Below are 17,214 nucleotides of genomic sequence, written 5' to 3'. Positions count from 1 at the left end.
ACCCCCCCCCCCCCCCACCCCCCCCCCCCCCCACCCCCCCCCCCCCCCACCCCCCCCCCCCCCCACCCCCCCCCCCCCCCACCCCCCCCCCCCCCCACCCCCCCCCCCCCCCACCCCCCCCCCCCCCCACCCCCCCCCCCCCCCACCCCCCCCCCCCCCCACCCCCCCCCCCCCCCACCCCCCCCCCCCCCCACCCCCCCCCCCCCCCACCCCCCCCCCCCCCCACCCCCCCCCCCCCCCACCCCCCCCCCCCCCCACCCCCCCCCCCCCCCACCCCCCCCCCCCCCCACCCCCCCCCCCCCCCACCCCCCCCCCCCCCCACCCCCCCCCCCCCCCACCCCCCCCCCCCCCCACCCCCCCCCCCCCCCACCCCCCCCCCCCCCCACCCCCCCCCCCCCCCACCCCCCCCCCCCCCCACCCCCCCCCCCCCCCACCCCCCCCCCCCCCCACCCCCCCCCCCCCCCACCCCCCCCCCCCCCCACCCCCCCCCCCCCCCACCCCCCCCCCCCCCCACCCCCCCCCCCCCCCACCCCCCCCCCCCCCCACCCCCCCCCCCCCCCACCCCCCCCCCCCCCCACCCCCCCCCCCCCCCACCCCCCCCCCCCCCCACCCCCCCCCCCCCCCACCCCCCCCCCCCCCCACCCCCCCCCCCCCCCACCCCCCCCCCCCCCCACCCCCCCCCCCCCCCACCCCCCCCCCCCCCCACCCCCCCCCCCCCCCACCCCCCCCCCCCCCCACCCCCCCCCCCCCCCACCCCCCCCCCCCCCCACCCCCCCCCCCCCCCACCCCCCCCCCCCCCCACCCCCCCCCCCCCCCACCCCCCCCCCCCCCCACCCCCCCCCCCCCCCACCCCCCCCCCCCCCCACCCCCCCCCCCCCCCACCCCCCCCCCCCCCCACCCCCCCCCCCCCCCACCCCCCCCCCCCCCCACCCCCCCCCCCCCCCACCCCCCCCCCCCCCCACCCCCCCCCCCCCCCACCCCCCCCCCCCCCCACCCCCCCCCCCCCCCACCCCCCCCCCCCCCCACCCCCCCCCCCCCCCACCCCCCCCCCCCCCCACCCCCCCCCCCCCCCACCCCCCCCCCCCCCCACCCCCCCCCCCCCCCACCCCCCCCCCCCCCCACCCCCCCCCCCCCCCACCCCCCCCCCCCCCCACCCCCCCCCCCCCCCACCCCCCCCCCCCCCCACCCCCCCCCCCCCCCACCCCCCCCCCCCCCCACCCCCCCCCCCCCCCACCCCCCCCCCCCCCCACCCCCCCCCCCCCCCACCCCCCCCCCCCCCCACCCCCCCCCCCCCCCACCCCCCCCCCCCCCCACCCCCCCCCCCCCCCACCCCCCCCCCCCCCCACCCCCCCCCCCCCCCACCCCCCCCCCCCCCCACCCCCCCCCCCCCCCACCCCCCCCCCCCCCCACCCCCCCCCCCCCCCACCCCCCCCCCCCCCCACCCCCCCCCCCCCCCACCCCCCCCCCCCCCCACCCCCCCCCCCCCCCACCCCCCCCCCCCCCCACCCCCCCCCCCCCCCACCCCCCCCCCCCCCCACCCCCCCCCCCCCCCACCCCCCCCCCCCCCCACCCCCCCCCCCCCCCACCCCCCCCCCCCCCCACCCCCCCCCCCCCCCACCCCCCCCCCCCCCCACCCCCCCCCCCCCCCACCCCCCCCCCCCCCCACCCCCCCCCCCCCCCACCCCCCCCCCCCCCCACCCCCCCCCCCCCCCACCCCCCCCCCCCCCCACCCCCCCCCCCCCCCACCCCCCCCCCCCCCCACCCCCCCCCCCCCCCACCCCCCCCCCCCCCCACCCCCCCCCCCCCCCACCCCCCCCCCCCCCCACCCCCCCCCCCCCCCACCCCCCCCCCCCCCCACCCCCCCCCCCCCCCACCCCCCCCCCCCCCCACCCCCCCCCCCCCCCACCCCCCCCCCCCCCCACCCCCCCCCCCCCCCACCCCCCCCCCCCCCCACCCCCCCCCCCCCCCACCCCCCCCCCCCCCCACCCCCCCCCCCCCCCACCCCCCCCCCCCCCCACCCCCCCCCCCCCCCACCCCCCCCCCCCCCCACCCCCCCCCCCCCCCACCCCCCCCCCCCCCCACCCCCCCCCCCCCCCACCCCCCCCCCCCCCCACCCCCCCCCCCCCCCACCCCCCCCCCCCCCCACCCCCCCCCCCCCCCACCCCCCCCCCCCCCCACCCCCCCCCCCCCCCACCCCCCCCCCCCCCCACCCCCCCCCCCCCCCACCCCCCCCCCCCCCCACCCCCCCCCCCCCCCACCCCCCCCCCCCCCCACCCCCCCCCCCCCCCACCCCCCCCCCCCCCCACCCCCCCCCCCCCCCACCCCCCCCCCCCCCCACCCCCCCCCCCCCCCACCCCCCCCCCCCCCCACCCCCCCCCCCCCCCACCCCCCCCCCCCCCCACCCCCCCCCCCCCCCACCCCCCCCCCCCCCCACCCCCCCCCCCCCCCACCCCCCCCCCCCCCCACCCCCCCCCCCCCCCACCCCCCCCCCCCCCCACCCCCCCCCCCCCCCACCCCCCCCCCCCCCCACCCCCCCCCCCCCCCACCCCCCCCCCCCCCCACCCCCCCCCCCCCCCACCCCCCCCCCCCCCCACCCCCCCCCCCCCCCACCCCCCCCCCCCCCCACCCCCCCCCCCCCCCACCCCCCCCCCCCCCCACCCCCCCCCCCCCCCACCCCCCCCCCCCCCCACCCCCCCCCCCCCCCACCCCCCCCCCCCCCCACCCCCCCCCCCCCCCACCCCCCCCCCCCCCCACCCCCCCCCCCCCCCACCCCCCCCCCCCCCCACCCCCCCCCCCCCCCACCCCCCCCCCCCCCCACCCCCCCCCCCCCCCACCCCCCCCCCCCCCCACCCCCCCCCCCCCCCACCCCCCCCCCCCCCCACCCCCCCCCCCCCCCACCCCCCCCCCCCCCCACCCCCCCCCCCCCCCACCCCCCCCCCCCCCCACCCCCCCCCCCCCCCACCCCCCCCCCCCCCCACCCCCCCCCCCCCCCACCCCCCCCCCCCCCCACCCCCCCCCCCCCCCACCCCCCCCCCCCCCCACCCCCCCCCCCCCCCACCCCCCCCCCCCCCCACCCCCCCCCCCCCCCACCCCCCCCCCCCCCCACCCCCCCCCCCCCCCACCCCCCCCCCCCCCCACCCCCCCCCCCCCCCACCCCCCCCCCCCCCCACCCCCCCCCCCCCCCACCCCCCCCCCCCCCCACCCCCCCCCCCCCCCACCCCCCCCCCCCCCCACCCCCCCCCCCCCCCACCCCCCCCCCCCCCCACCCCCCCCCCCCCCCACCCCCCCCCCCCCCCACCCCCCCCCCCCCCCACCCCCCCCCCCCCCCACCCCCCCCCCCCCCCACCCCCCCCCCCCCCCACCCCCCCCCCCCCCCACCCCCCCCCCCCCCCACCCCCCCCCCCCCCCACCCCCCCCCCCCCCCACCCCCCCCCCCCCCCACCCCCCCCCCCCCCCACCCCCCCCCCCCCCCACCCCCCCCCCCCCCCACCCCCCCCCCCCCCCACCCCCCCCCCCCCCCACCCCCCCCCCCCCCCACCCCCCCCCCCCCCCACCCCCCCCCCCCCCCACCCCCCCCCCCCCCCACCCCCCCCCCCCCCCACCCCCCCCCCCCCCCACCCCCCCCCCCCCCCACCCCCCCCCCCCCCCACCCCCCCCCCCCCCCACCCCCCCCCCCCCCCACCCCCCCCCCCCCCCACCCCCCCCCCCCCCCACCCCCCCCCCCCCCCACCCCCCCCCCCCCCCACCCCCCCCCCCCCCCACCCCCCCCCCCCCCCACCCCCCCCCCCCCCCACCCCCCCCCCCCCCCACCCCCCCCCCCCCCCACCCCCCCCCCCCCCCACCCCCCCCCCCCCCCACCCCCCCCCCCCCCCACCCCCCCCCCCCCCCACCCCCCCCCCCCCCCACCCCCCCCCCCCCCCACCCCCCCCCCCCCCCACCCCCCCCCCCCCCCACCCCCCCCCCCCCCCACCCCCCCCCCCCCCCACCCCCCCCCCCCCCCACCCCCCCCCCCCCCCACCCCCCCCCCCCCCCACCCCCCCCCCCCCCCACCCCCCCCCCCCCCCACCCCCCCCCCCCCCCACCCCCCCCCCCCCCCACCCCCCCCCCCCCCCACCCCCCCCCCCCCCCACCCCCCCCCCCCCCCACCCCCCCCCCCCCCCACCCCCCCCCCCCCCCACCCCCCCCCCCCCCCACCCCCCCCCCCCCCCACCCCCCCCCCCCCCCACCCCCCCCCCCCCCCACCCCCCCCCCCCCCCACCCCCCCCCCCCCCCACCCCCCCCCCCCCCCACCCCCCCCCCCCCCCACCCCCCCCCCCCCCCACCCCCCCCCCCCCCCACCCCCCCCCCCCCCCACCCCCCCCCCCCCCCACCCCCCCCCCCCCCCACCCCCCCCCCCCCCCACCCCCCCCCCCCCCCACCCCCCCCCCCCCCCACCCCCCCCCCCCCCCACCCCCCCCCCCCCCCACCCCCCCCCCCCCCCACCCCCCCCCCCCCCCACCCCCCCCCCCCCCCACCCCCCCCCCCCCCCACCCCCCCCCCCCCCCACCCCCCCCCCCCCCCACCCCCCCCCCCCCCCACCCCCCCCCCCCCCCACCCCCCCCCCCCCCCACCCCCCCCCCCCCCCACCCCCCCCCCCCCCCACCCCCCCCCCCCCCCACCCCCCCCCCCCCCCACCCCCCCCCCCCCCCACCCCCCCCCCCCCCCACCCCCCCCCCCCCCCACCCCCCCCCCCCCCCACCCCCCCCCCCCCCCACCCCCCCCCCCCCCCACCCCCCCCCCCCCCCACCCCCCCCCCCCCCCACCCCCCCCCCCCCCCACCCCCCCCCCCCCCCACCCCCCCCCCCCCCCACCCCCCCCCCCCCCCACCCCCCCCCCCCCCCACCCCCCCCCCCCCCCACCCCCCCCCCCCCCCACCCCCCCCCCCCCCCACCCCCCCCCCCCCCCACCCCCCCCCCCCCCCACCCCCCCCCCCCCCCACCCCCCCCCCCCCCCACCCCCCCCCCCCCCCACCCCCCCCCCCCCCCACCCCCCCCCCCCCCCACCCCCCCCCCCCCCCACCCCCCCCCCCCCCCACCCCCCCCCCCCCCCACCCCCCCCCCCCCCCACCCCCCCCCCCCCCCACCCCCCCCCCCCCCCACCCCCCCCCCCCCCCACCCCCCCCCCCCCCCACCCCCCCCCCCCCCCACCCCCCCCCCCCCCCACCCCCCCCCCCCCCCACCCCCCCCCCCCCCCACCCCCCCCCCCCCCCACCCCCCCCCCCCCCCACCCCCCCCCCCCCCCACCCCCCCCCCCCCCCACCCCCCCCCCCCCCCACCCCCCCCCCCCCCCACCCCCCCCCCCCCCCACCCCCCCCCCCCCCCACCCCCCCCCCCCCCCACCCCCCCCCCCCCCCACCCCCCCCCCCCCCCACCCCCCCCCCCCCCCACCCCCCCCCCCCCCCACCCCCCCCCCCCCCCACCCCCCCCCCCCCCCACCCCCCCCCCCCCCCACCCCCCCCCCCCCCCACCCCCCCCCCCCCCCACCCCCCCCCCCCCCCACCCCCCCCCCCCCCCACCCCCCCCCCCCCCCACCCCCCCCCCCCCCCACCCCCCCCCCCCCCCACCCCCCCCCCCCCCCACCCCCCCCCCCCCCCACCCCCCCCCCCCCCCACCCCCCCCCCCCCCCACCCCCACCCCCCCCCACCCACACCCCCTCCCCCCCCCCCCCACACCCCACACCCCCCCCCCCCCCCACCCCCCCCCCCACCCACCCCCCCGCCACCACCCCCCCCCCCCCCCACCCCCCCCCCCCCCCACCCCCCCCCCCCCCCATTTATTTATTTATTTATTTATTTATTTATTTATTTATTTATTTATTTAATTTGTAGGCCGCCTCATCCCCAAAGGGCTTTTAATTGTTTTAATAATGTATGTGCTTGTCGGGCAGTTTTAAACATTATTTTATCGTTGCATTTTTTAATTGTGATGGTGGCCCTTGTGAGTGCAGAATGACAGGAGATACATTTTGCAAAATACACAAAACAAGATCGTAACATCACAAAAGCAGAGGCCGAACCGGAAGAAATGGGGTTTCCCACCCTGACAAATTACCCTCCCCCCTTTTTCTCAGACTCAACTGTATGTCTTCTTATTGCAGGAACTGTTTGTGGTGAGAATATATTCATGTCCACTGATCCCCGGTCCTGGTCAAATGTAATCCAAGTGTGGTCTAATGGAAACTCCAATTTTAAGTACGGTGTTGGGGCCATTGACCCAAAGAAGAGCATTGGTGGCTATACCCAGGTATGAACGAAAATTCTACTGGCCTCTGGGAAGACAGCTATTAAAACTTTGAAAATAATGTATGGCATATTTTCTCTTCTGATGCTGCAGAAGTAACCCCTCTAATAACCCGAACAGCCCTAGACTTTCCCTCAGCTGGGAGGGAGTGGCTAGAGGAGGGGGAAGGGCTAGGACAAGTCCGGCCAAGGGCACCTGGGAATCTAGCATCCTGTCTATCTGTGCAGAGGTGTACGGGGGGAATGGTGCCTGGGGACAACACCTACTCCCGGTGCCCCCCACACCCCCCCCACACTTGGGGAGGGGCTCAGGGGGAGGGGCAGATCAGATGGGCACTGCAGCAGCAGGCAGGCTCCTGGAACAAATGGGCTGCCACAGCGCACATTTGGGCCCCCCTGCCTCCCTGTAGGCCGGCCTGCAGGATGGCTGGGGGGTGCAGGGTGCCACAGTGGGTGGCCCAGGAGCCGGCCTGCCACCATGGTGCCCTGCCAAGCCGACCCCACCCTGAGCCCGCCCCTGAGCATCAGGGGGACAGGAATGGGGGCAATTTTGTGCTGCATCAAGTCCACCTGACATGTTATTGCTGGGACAGGCCCATGACCTAGTACAGTGGTGGTGAACCTGTGGCACTCCAGATGTTCATGGACTACAATTCCCAACTGGCCATGCTGGCAGGGGCTGATGGGAATTGTAGTCCATGAATATCTGGAGTGCCAAAGGTTCACCACCATGGACCTAGAAGGAAACAATGTGTGCTATGCATGCTCTGGAAATGTTTCCACACCAAACAGAAACGGTATTCCAGTCTGAATTCTTACTGCAACAGATGCTCTTTGCGGTGGCAAAAGGGCCATCCAGTCAAAATTTTCAATCTGGATTCTAATCATCTTCAAGGTGTGGGTATTGACCTTTAAGGCCTTACGCGGCCTGGGACCCTCATACCTTCGGGACCGCATTACCCCATATGTCCCAAATCGACCTCTGCATTCTGCAGAGGCCAATCTACTGGAGATCCCTGGCCCCTCCATGACGCGACTGGCCTCCACTCGGGCCAGGGCCTTTACGGCTCTGGCCCCAGCCTGGTGGAACACTTTACCACCAGCTGTCCGGGCCCTGCGGGACCTTGGAGAGTTCCGCAGGGCCTGCAAGACTGAATTGTTCCACCGGGCCTTTGGAGAGACCAGCCACTGAGCCCCCCCTCCCCCCTCCCCCTCCGCCATATAGGGGCCCTAACATCTTTGGGACCCACTGTGCTTCTGGGTAGGTTGTATGCGGGCTTTTCTGGGATACTGTTTTTAGAATTTGCTTATTTTAAATCAACTGTATGTTTTATATATGGTATTATACTGTTCACCGCCCTGAGCCCTTTGGGGATAGGGCGGCATAACAAATTAAATAAATAATAATAATAAATAATAATAATAATAATGTTCAGAAAAAACAAAATCTACTCCGAGTACCAACAGATCTCACTGATGTCACTCAAGAAAGGCATTTACTAGTCTTGTTTTTTCAATTTTTCCCTACTGGGTATCTCCATGGCAGATTTTTGAAACCCCCAAGGGGTTGACGACTATGCCCGTGTGGTCTTGGCCAACAAGAAGCTCTAGCCCATTATATTCTGAGCTGCCCTCTATGGCAGATTCTGCACAGGGCAAATATAATGGATGTAGGATGTCATACAAACCATGTGTGTGGGTGGAGAGGGGACTTCACACAGATCTCAAAGCACACAAGAAGACTGTGAGATGCAAAAAGAAATTAGAGAGACCAACAAAAACAAAAACATAGTGGTAATGGGTGATTTCAACTATCCCCACATAAACTGGAAAAATGCATGTTCAGGTCATAGTAAGGAGAGAGCATTCCTGGATATGCTAAATGACTGTGGCTTAGAGCAGATGGTCGTGGAACCAACCAAGGGAGAGGTGATCCTAGATCTAATTCTATGTGGGACCCAGGACCTGGTACGGGAAGTCAGTGCTGCTGAGCCGATAGGGCACAGCAACCACAATGCTGTCAGATTCAGAATCAGGGTACTAAGGTGCTTAGAAATATAAAATGTGCAAATGACAGACGTGCCGGGTTGCCAGACTCCATAAGGAATCTGAAGATCTCCAGGAATTACAGTTGATCATTCAACAACAGAGATCAGCTCCCTGGAGAGAAAAAAAAGGATTCTCTGGAGAATGGATTCTTCAAAATTATACTGTGACTCTAAGAAATTACACCCTTTCCTGGCCAAACCCCACCCACTCCAGACACTATCTCCCTCAATCACCAGGTATTTCCAAGTCTGGAGCTGGCAACCCTATGAATCATAAACCAGCATGTAACATACAAAAGGGACAGAACTGTAGCACAAAATTGGCTTTGTAGATGCCTACCTCTCTGAAGTGAATCAAACCAGAAATACTTCATTCCCCCCAGAAAATACTTCCCTTCTGTGATCCGACAAGCATTTCTGTTCAAACCAGGACGTGAACGCTACATCAAAATGTGCACCCAATTTAATGTGTCTCCCCCACTCCCCCCTCTTATTTTTACAGATGATTTGGTATAATTCATACCTAATTGGATGTGGTGTGGCTTATTGCCCAGATAAGCCTTACCCGTACTTCTATGTCTGCCAGTACTGCCCTGCGTACGTATACTTTCTGCACAAAACATTCTTTATCCATCCCATTCCAGGCTCCTGTGTTCTCTCCCAGGCTCATGTATAGCCCTTGTACCCTCAGACTGCGGCCGTTTCCCCACTCACCTTTTGTTGCACGCTACTCTCGCCAATTAATGCGGGGTCCAGCGGCTCTCCCCACTACAGGGGTGGCGACAACGCAGCTGCCCCGATTCAAAATGAGACTCCTTGCCAGCATGGGGAAGTGTTTCAGAAGGTAGAGAGAAGACTGGCTTTGATTGTGTTGTCATGATATTAAATAGAAATTCTAGCTCACAAGTGATGGACTAATTTTTAGGTCAGTATTAATTTTAGGTCAGTCAATACACAATCCATTCAATTCCCCATAAACTCTTATGCATCTTTTATCAAACGTCAGGTAATAAAATGTACCTCAATGCTTTGTGGTTTCAGAGGGAATATACAAGACCAAATGGCAACACCTTACAAAAATGGTACACCTTGCGGAGACTGCCCCAACAACTGTGAGAATAAACTCTGCAGTAAGTTACTGATGTCATGATTCTCTTCCTTTGGATAAAGTATCTGCCATAGATGTTGCAAGCAGAGTCTGAGCATCATTTCTCTGGTCCAGAACAAATTTGTAACATGGGCCCTCAGCTGCCACAATTCCATCCTATGCATTCCACTCTCTGAAAGAAACTTTTCTATTTTGTTTATAATAATTAAGTGCTATCAAGTCACAACCAACGGCTTTGGGTATTCTTGGTTTCCTCAAGTCTAACTTCCTGTGTCTTCTCACGTTTTTTTCTCTCAGTTCAGGACATGTTTTGCTCCCACTAGTGGTCAAATAAATAAAACACCACTTCATATCAAACTTAAATACCTGCAGTTTAAATCTGCAGGTTTTTAAGTGTAATATAAACAGGTGTTGCATTGGACTGAACATGACAGGAAGCAAACTGGGCAGTACTGAGATACTCCTTCCAAGAAACAGGAAGTTAAGCTCAAGAAAACTGAGAATGCAGAAAAAGACCCCAACTGGTGGTAGCCCCTCTTGGGATTTTCAAGGCAAGAGATGATCAGAGGGGGTTTGTGCTTGCCTTCCTCTACCTAGCAATTCTGGGCTTCCCAGAGTTGGTAGTCTCCCATCCAAGTACAAACCTTGGCTGATCCTGTTCAGCAGCCATGCTTTGATGAGCTCGGACTAGTTTGGGCTATTCAGGTTACTATTTAAGAACATAAGAACATAAGAACTAGCCTGCTGGATCAGACCAGAGTCCATCTAGTCCATCACTCTGCTACTCGCAGTGACCCACCAGGTGCCTTTGGGAGCTCACGTGCAGGAGGTGAAAGCAATGGCCTTAAGAACATAAGAAGGAGCCTGCTGGATCAGACCAGAGTCCATCTAGTCCATCACTCTGCTACTCACAGTGGCCCACCAGGTGCCTTTGGGAGCTCACAGGCAGGAAGTGAAAGCAATGGCCTTCTGCTGCTGCTGCTGCTCCCGAGCACCTGGTCTGTTAAGGCATTTGCAATCTGAGATCAAGGCGGATCAAGATTGGTAGCCATAGATCGACTTCTCCTCCATAAATCTGTCCATGCCCTTTTTAAAGCTATCCAGGTTAGTGGCCATCACCACCATCACCACCTCCTGTGGCAGGATATTCCAAACACCAATCACACGTTGCGTGAAGAAGTGTTTCCTTTTATTAGTCCTAATTCTTCCTAATTCTCCCCCCCAGTATTTTCAACGTATGCCCCCTGGTTCTAGTATTGTGAGAAAGAGAGAAAAATTTCTCTCTGTCAACATTTTCTACCCCATGCATAATTTTATAGACTTCAATCATATCCCACCTCAGCCGTCTCCTCTCCAAACTAAAGAGTCCCAAACGCTGCAGCCTCTTCTCATAAGGAAGGTGCTCCAGTCCCTCAATCATCCTCGTTGCCCTTCTCTGCACTTTTTCTCTTTTCGATATCCTTTTTGAGATGTGGCGACCAGAACCGAACACAGTACTCCAAGTGCGGTCGCACCACGGCTTTATATAAAGGCATGACAATCCTTGCAGTTTTATTATCAACTCCTTTCCTAATGATCCCCAGCATAGAGTTTGCCTTTTTCACAGCTGCCATGCATTGAGTTGACATTCCCATGGAACTATCAACTAAGATGCCCAATTTCATTTACTGAATAGAATAAATAAATCATACCCATAATAATTACTAACATAACGTACCTTTCAGAATTTTGCAAATGAAAATAGAGACATTTCCGTTCACAAGTTGGGAGTACACATATCATTTGCCCAGGGGCAGAAGGCGATCTCCTACCAGTACCCTCAATCCCCTGCCCTCAGTAATTAGAGAAGTGGGGAGGGGAGGGGGTTGACATTGACAATCTATGAATTCTCCCTAATCTTTATGGTAAAAACAACAGAGATTAGGGGGATTCCTAGAGTGTCACCTGAAAGTGATGTCGCATCCATTAACCCACTGCCTGAAAGTGATGCCAAGTCCTCTGTGCCACTCTAGGAATTTCTCCAGTCTGTTTCCCCTCAAGAAAACAGTTGCTTTGGAGGATGGCGTCTATGGCATCATAACCCACTGAGGTTCCTCCTGTCTTCAAAACCCAAGCTCCCAAAGCTGTACCCCAAGTCTACATGGATTTCCCAGCCCTCAGTTGACTACTCTTACAACTGAATCAAAGGCACTTTTCAGGTCCAGAAAGGCAGCAAAGATCTTAGATTGCCCCCTTGTTTTGTATTTTAACAACAGGAGGTTGAGGATCAGACAATGATCAAGTGTAGAGCAACCATTTTAAAATCCTATTTGCTTGGGGTAAAGAATTTTTCCATCATTGATCCAGGTACATAGCCTATTTAACAGATGTTTGGCATAAAGTTTACCTGAGACAGATAAAAGTCTGGTGGGTCTGTAATTAGCTGGTGACAGATGGTCGCCCTTTTTGAATATTGGTGTTTTTATTGCATTTACCCAAGACCCCGGGATAGTACCTGACCTATCGACCAAAGTAAAGAGAGCGGCCAGAAGGGGGGGGCAGTTGACTACTCTATTTGGAGGGGGCTGTTTCCCCACCAACAGGATTCTGAAAATGTCATCTCCAGTGGAACTGTTGGGAGTTTATGGATGACAGACTATGAAAATGAGGTAGCAAAACTGTAATTCTTGGCGTTGGGAAGGCTTTCTGTTGCTCACATCTACCTTTGCTTTGTTTGGTCCTTTTCAGCCAACCCCTGCAAGTATGTCGATCATTTCACAAACTGCCCACAGATGAAGAAACTGTTCAGCTGCAAAGAACAACTATTGGTTGAGAACTGCCAGGCCTTGTGCAACTGCCCAACCGAAATTAAATGACGTGCGGATGCACCGTAGAAGATTACTGTCGGCAGTAGAAGAAGTTGAAGATTCAGCACGAAAAAGGCACTCGTTCTTTTCTCTCTGCAATTGGTAAAATTCAGCCTTTCATTTCAATCACATTAAAAAAGGGATTTTTCAAAAGTTAAAGAGGGTAGGAGAAATTTGTCAAGCGCCTGTGTCTGCTTTATTTTTCATTCTTTATTGTTTTGCTTTAGAAAATGAACTGAATACTTTAAATTTACATAAATTTGGCAACGTGTTTGCCATCCTTTCTCCCTCCCTCCCCAAATTCTGACTTCAGCTTAGATTTCAATTAAGAACATAAGAACATAAGAACAAGCCAGCTGGATCAGACCAGAGTCCATCTAGTCCAGCTCTCTGCTACTCGCAGTGGCCCACCAGGTGCCTTTCGGAACTCACATGCAGGATGTGAAAGCAATGGCCTTCTGCGGCTGTTGCTCCCGAGCACCTGGTCTGTTAAGGCATTTGCAATCTGAGATCAAGGAGGATCAAGATTGGTAGCCAGAGATCGAGTTCTCCTCCATAAATCTGTCCAAGCCCCTTTTAAAGCTATCCAGGTGAGTGGCCATCACCACCTCCTGTGGCAGCATATTCCAAACACCAATCACACGTTGCGTGAAGAAGTGTTTCCTTTTATTAGTTCTAATTCTTCCCCCCAGCATTTTCAATGAATGCCCCCTGGTTCTAGTAAATTCTGAGTAAAAGGGTAATGTAGGTGTATTTGACACTACATGTCAATGTTTAGAAAAGGCTTCACAGCCCATTGGGTAAGATCAAGTGTGTGTCAATGCTTAATATTATTCAGGAAGCTAGACATTAATGACTGCTTCAAATTGTAAATGGGACCGAAAGTGGACATGAGCTGGTATATACTGCTCCAAACAGTTCTGCAGTTACCATTTAGATTTTTCACAAAAAATTATCTATAATGTATTGTCGAAGGCTTTCACGGCCGGAATCACTCGGGTGCTGGTTTTCCGGGCCGTATGGCCGTGTTCTAGCAGCATTCTCTCCTGATGTTTCGCCTGCATCTGTGGCTGGCATCTTACAGATCCATACAGATCCTCTGAAGATGCCAGCCACAGACGCAGGCGAAACGTCAGGAGAGAATGCTGCTAGGACACGGCCAGACAGCCCGGAAACCACACAGCACCCAAATTATCTATAAGGTTTTTTAAATAAAGTCTTCGGCATTAATCATTTTCAGTTGGTTACATATGAAATTATTTGCCTGGTCATACATGTGAAAGTAATCTTGAGAAGAAAATATACAGTCTGCATTTACTGATGCAAGTTCATGTGATTCTTCTTAATTCTCTGCCATTTCTGAAACAACCACGGATTCAGTCCTGCAGCCAGGGGCAGAGCTAGGGGGAGCTACACCCGGGGCACGTCTGCCCCCTGCACCCCTGCCTCCCCACGCCTGCCCCACCCCGGAACGCCCCCACCACACCCCCAGAATGCCTCCATCATGCCCCTGCACAGGTGTTTGCTGAATGCATCACACCCCACCCCATCCCCTGGGTGCTACGCTACTGGCTGCAGCTCATTACCAGCTTTTGTGTGTGTGCTGGTGTAGGTTACCTGAACATAGCAAGCAAGGAAACCATGGCAAAGATTTCATCTGATTCCAGAGATATATCTAGGAAAAATGTAGCCTGGTGCAAAATCTGAGTTTCCAAAGAAGGAGATTCCACCACTCTCCGAGGCAGGGACTTCCACTGTCAAACAGCCGTGAAAGTCCCTCCTAATGTTTGGGTGGAATCTCTTTGAGCAGTTGCAAAAGTGAGACTGAGAAAGCTGTCTGGATTCATCTAATTCATCCCTGCGTATAAAGGGAATCTGTGCTTGGACATCCCTGACCTCTTCACATCTCAGAAGCTAAGCAGGGTCGGCCCTGGTTAATTCTTGGATGGGAGACCACCAAGGAAGTGAGGGGTTGCTATGCAGAGGCAGGCAATGGCAAACCACCTCTGTCAGCTCCTTGCCTTGAAAATCCAACCGGGTTGCCATGAGTAGGTTGCGACCTGACGGCACTTAACAGACACACCTGTCCAGAGTTGAGATGAAACACAGCTGTCCTGCGGAGCTAGACTGGTGCCCCGTGCCACCTTCAAAGAAATGTCTTCTGATTTTTAACTCCTCTGCAAGTGTTACCTTTCTTTCAACCGAGATATAAAAGTCATGCAGCAAACTTGGATGCAATGTGTAAATGTAAGAACGGAAATGGTGTCTTAACATTGTAAATGCTCAACTGACAATATAAGCCTATATAATGTTATGTACATAACCATCAAAGTGTTTACAACCGTAAAATGGAAGCGGGATGGAAAAGTCCATTTAATAAGCAGAAACACCATAGTAATATACATTGGCAGTTTGGCCCATTCATTGAGGGCGCGCCTCTGAGAAGTCAGCCTGCCATGTAGATAAATTCACTGCAGCTATCTTAAATATTTACTCTGAAGGAGTGAGTTCCGGGAAAATCCATTCTTCCTGTCTGCAGCCAAATCCAAATCTGCCCGGCACTCAATTGGTTAGAGGTGTTTTACATTTTTTTAAAAGTTTGTTGGCAGACAGCCAATCCACTCCGGAAAGAGGCTGCCGGCCACCCACAGCACACTGCAGGTTAGTGGAGAACCTGGTGCTAAATCATTCAAAGACAACCTCATTGTGGGTCAGGGGTTCATATGTACAGAGGGACAGCTAAGGAGAATGGAACCCGGGGCAAAATCTGAGTTTTCTGCCCCCCTGCCTGTATGGGTGGCCACCCCCCCCCCCTACAACAAAAGAATGATTTTTTTCGCCAGGTCATCTCAAAGTCACCATCACATTATAGAACATGCCCCAACTCAACACAGTTTAAACAGCATTGAAAGTGATGCTGTTGGAGGGGGGACTCCACCCCCCAAACAGCATCATTTTCAATGTTGTTTAGACTAGGGAGCCCGGATTCTCCTTTTAAATCCAATTACAGGGAGAATCTGGGCTCCCTAGTTTAAACAACATTGAAGGTGATGCTGTTTTGGGGGTGGGGGTGGGGGAATCCACCTTGAAACAGCATCACTTTTACTGTTGTTTAGACTAGAGAGTCCGGATTCTCCTTTTAAATCCACCTTACAGGGAGTCTCTGGGCTCCCTAGTTTAAACAACATTGAAAGTGATGCTGTTTCAGGGTGGAGTGGGGGAATCCACCCTGAAACAGCATCACTTTTACTGTTGTTTAGACTAGAGAGTCCGGATTCTCCTTTTAAATCCACCAAACCAGGGAGACTCTGGGCTCCCTAGTTTTGATCAACATTGAAAGTGATGCTGTTCCAGGGTAGATTCCCCACCCAGCCTCTGGAATCAGCAGCAGAGCAGTTGGAGTGGAGAACAGGAGTGGGACAGAAAGAGCAAAGTTCTGGTTTTCTTTTTGGAGGGCTTTTCTCAAAGCCACATTTTTTTTAGCCACATGTTGTTAACAGGGTTTTTAAACAGGGTTTTTCTTGTTTCCTTTGCTCTGGCTGTGTGCTTGCTAAGGCTTCTGAGAGGTGGGGCTGCTGAGGGGCGGGACTTCCTACTAGCTGTGTGACTCAGCCTGTGTGACACACCACTAGGCCTGCGCTGTTGTTTTACTAAATGATGACAGTAGAAGGTACAGAAACTCAAGGGGAAGGCACTCATTAAAAGCTGACTATCTAAGCAGAATTAGATATGAAGCCAGCAGGGGGGGTGGGGGCTTTCCAGTGTTTTGCACTGAGTGTCACATGTATGACTATCTACCACTAGGACAGAAGTGGTGGGTGTGCTCTCACTGCAATGAGCTCCTGGCACTCAGGGAACATGTATAGTCTCTTGAAGCCAAGGTGGCAGACCTGGGGAAGCTGAGAGAGGCAGACAGGGTGACAGACGAAGCTTTCAGGAACTTAACAGCCAGGTCCCACTCCCAAGGTGACATCTCTTCAGAATGAGAGTCTGGGGGACAGAGGGTGCCAATCTGAGGTGGTGGAAGATACTCCCTTAGATGGGACCCCTTCCTCAGCTGGTGATCAACTATCCACGCGCACAGAGGATGCCCCTCGGGAAGAAGGGGGGCTCTTTGTAGTAGGCAATTCGATCATTAGGAATGAAGAGAGTCGGGTTTGTGAGAGGTGTGATGACCGCATGACTCATGCAAAGGTTGCAGATGTCACAATTTGTCTAGATAGGCTGACAGACAGTGCTGGGGTGGAATCAGCAGTTGTGGTCCACATTGGCACCAATGGCATTGGGAAATGTAGCCGGAAAGTTCTGGAAGGTGGGGTGCCCCCTTTGGGGGTCCATAACTTTCGACCCCCTGAACCAAAATTCACCAAACTTGGCTGTTTCCATCAGGAGTGTCCCCTGATGATAGTGTGAAATTTTGGTGCCTCTAGCCTAAAAACTGTGCCCCCTGCTGGGCAACAACATAAAAACACTACAAATGCAAAAATTAGAAATGAACCCACATTTTTCTGCGCCCCCCCCCCATGTGATCAAATGGTGAGCGCCCAGGACCTTTGTCCACACATGTCCCCACGGTATCTATGCCCCTGCAAACATGGCACAGCAACTCCCCTGCTGTGATTTATTGAGAGTCAGCCCTCTACCCAAAAGTCTAATTCTGCCAATCCCCAGATCAGACAAAAAAAAACACTTGTAAGTTTTCAAGAATTTTATTGCAGACTTGAAGAAGAAGAAGAAGAAGAAGAGGAGGAGGAGGAGGAGGAGGAGGAGGAAGAGGAAGAAGAGGAAGAAGAGAAAGAAGAGGAAGAGGAAGAAGAGGAGGAAGAGGAAGAGGAAGAAGAAGAGGAAGAAGAAGAGGAGGAGGAGGAGTTTGGATTTATATTCCCCCCTTTCTCTCCTGTAGGAGACTCAAAGGGGCTGACAATCTCCTTGCCC

The 17,214-nt window shown here is 62.2% G+C and overlaps 1 protein-coding gene across 1 annotated transcript; it reads left to right on the top strand.

Moving 5' to 3' along the window:
• The first annotated feature begins 6,047 nt into the window (after positions 1-6,047).
• LOC125436250 (cysteine-rich venom protein Cau1-like) lies at positions 6,048-12,438 on the top strand. The gene is made up of 4 exons (XM_048503109.1): positions 6,048-6,281; positions 8,828-8,922; positions 9,367-9,455; positions 12,161-12,438. Exons 1-4 carry the CDS (start codon positions 6,063-6,065, stop codon positions 12,286-12,288), a joined length of 531 nt encoding a protein of 176 aa, XP_048359066.1. The 5' UTR covers positions 6,048-6,062; the 3' UTR covers positions 12,289-12,438.
• The last annotated feature ends 4,776 nt before the right edge of the window (positions 12,439-17,214 follow it).

Source organism: Sphaerodactylus townsendi, linkage group LG01, assembly GCF_021028975.2.
Source record: "Sphaerodactylus townsendi isolate TG3544 linkage group LG01, MPM_Stown_v2.3, whole genome shotgun sequence".
Lineage (NCBI taxonomy): Eukaryota > Metazoa > Chordata > Lepidosauria > Squamata > Sphaerodactylidae > Sphaerodactylus > Sphaerodactylus townsendi.
Note: the sequence above shows the minus strand (reverse complement) of the source record. Positions and strands in the feature narration are given on the sequence as shown.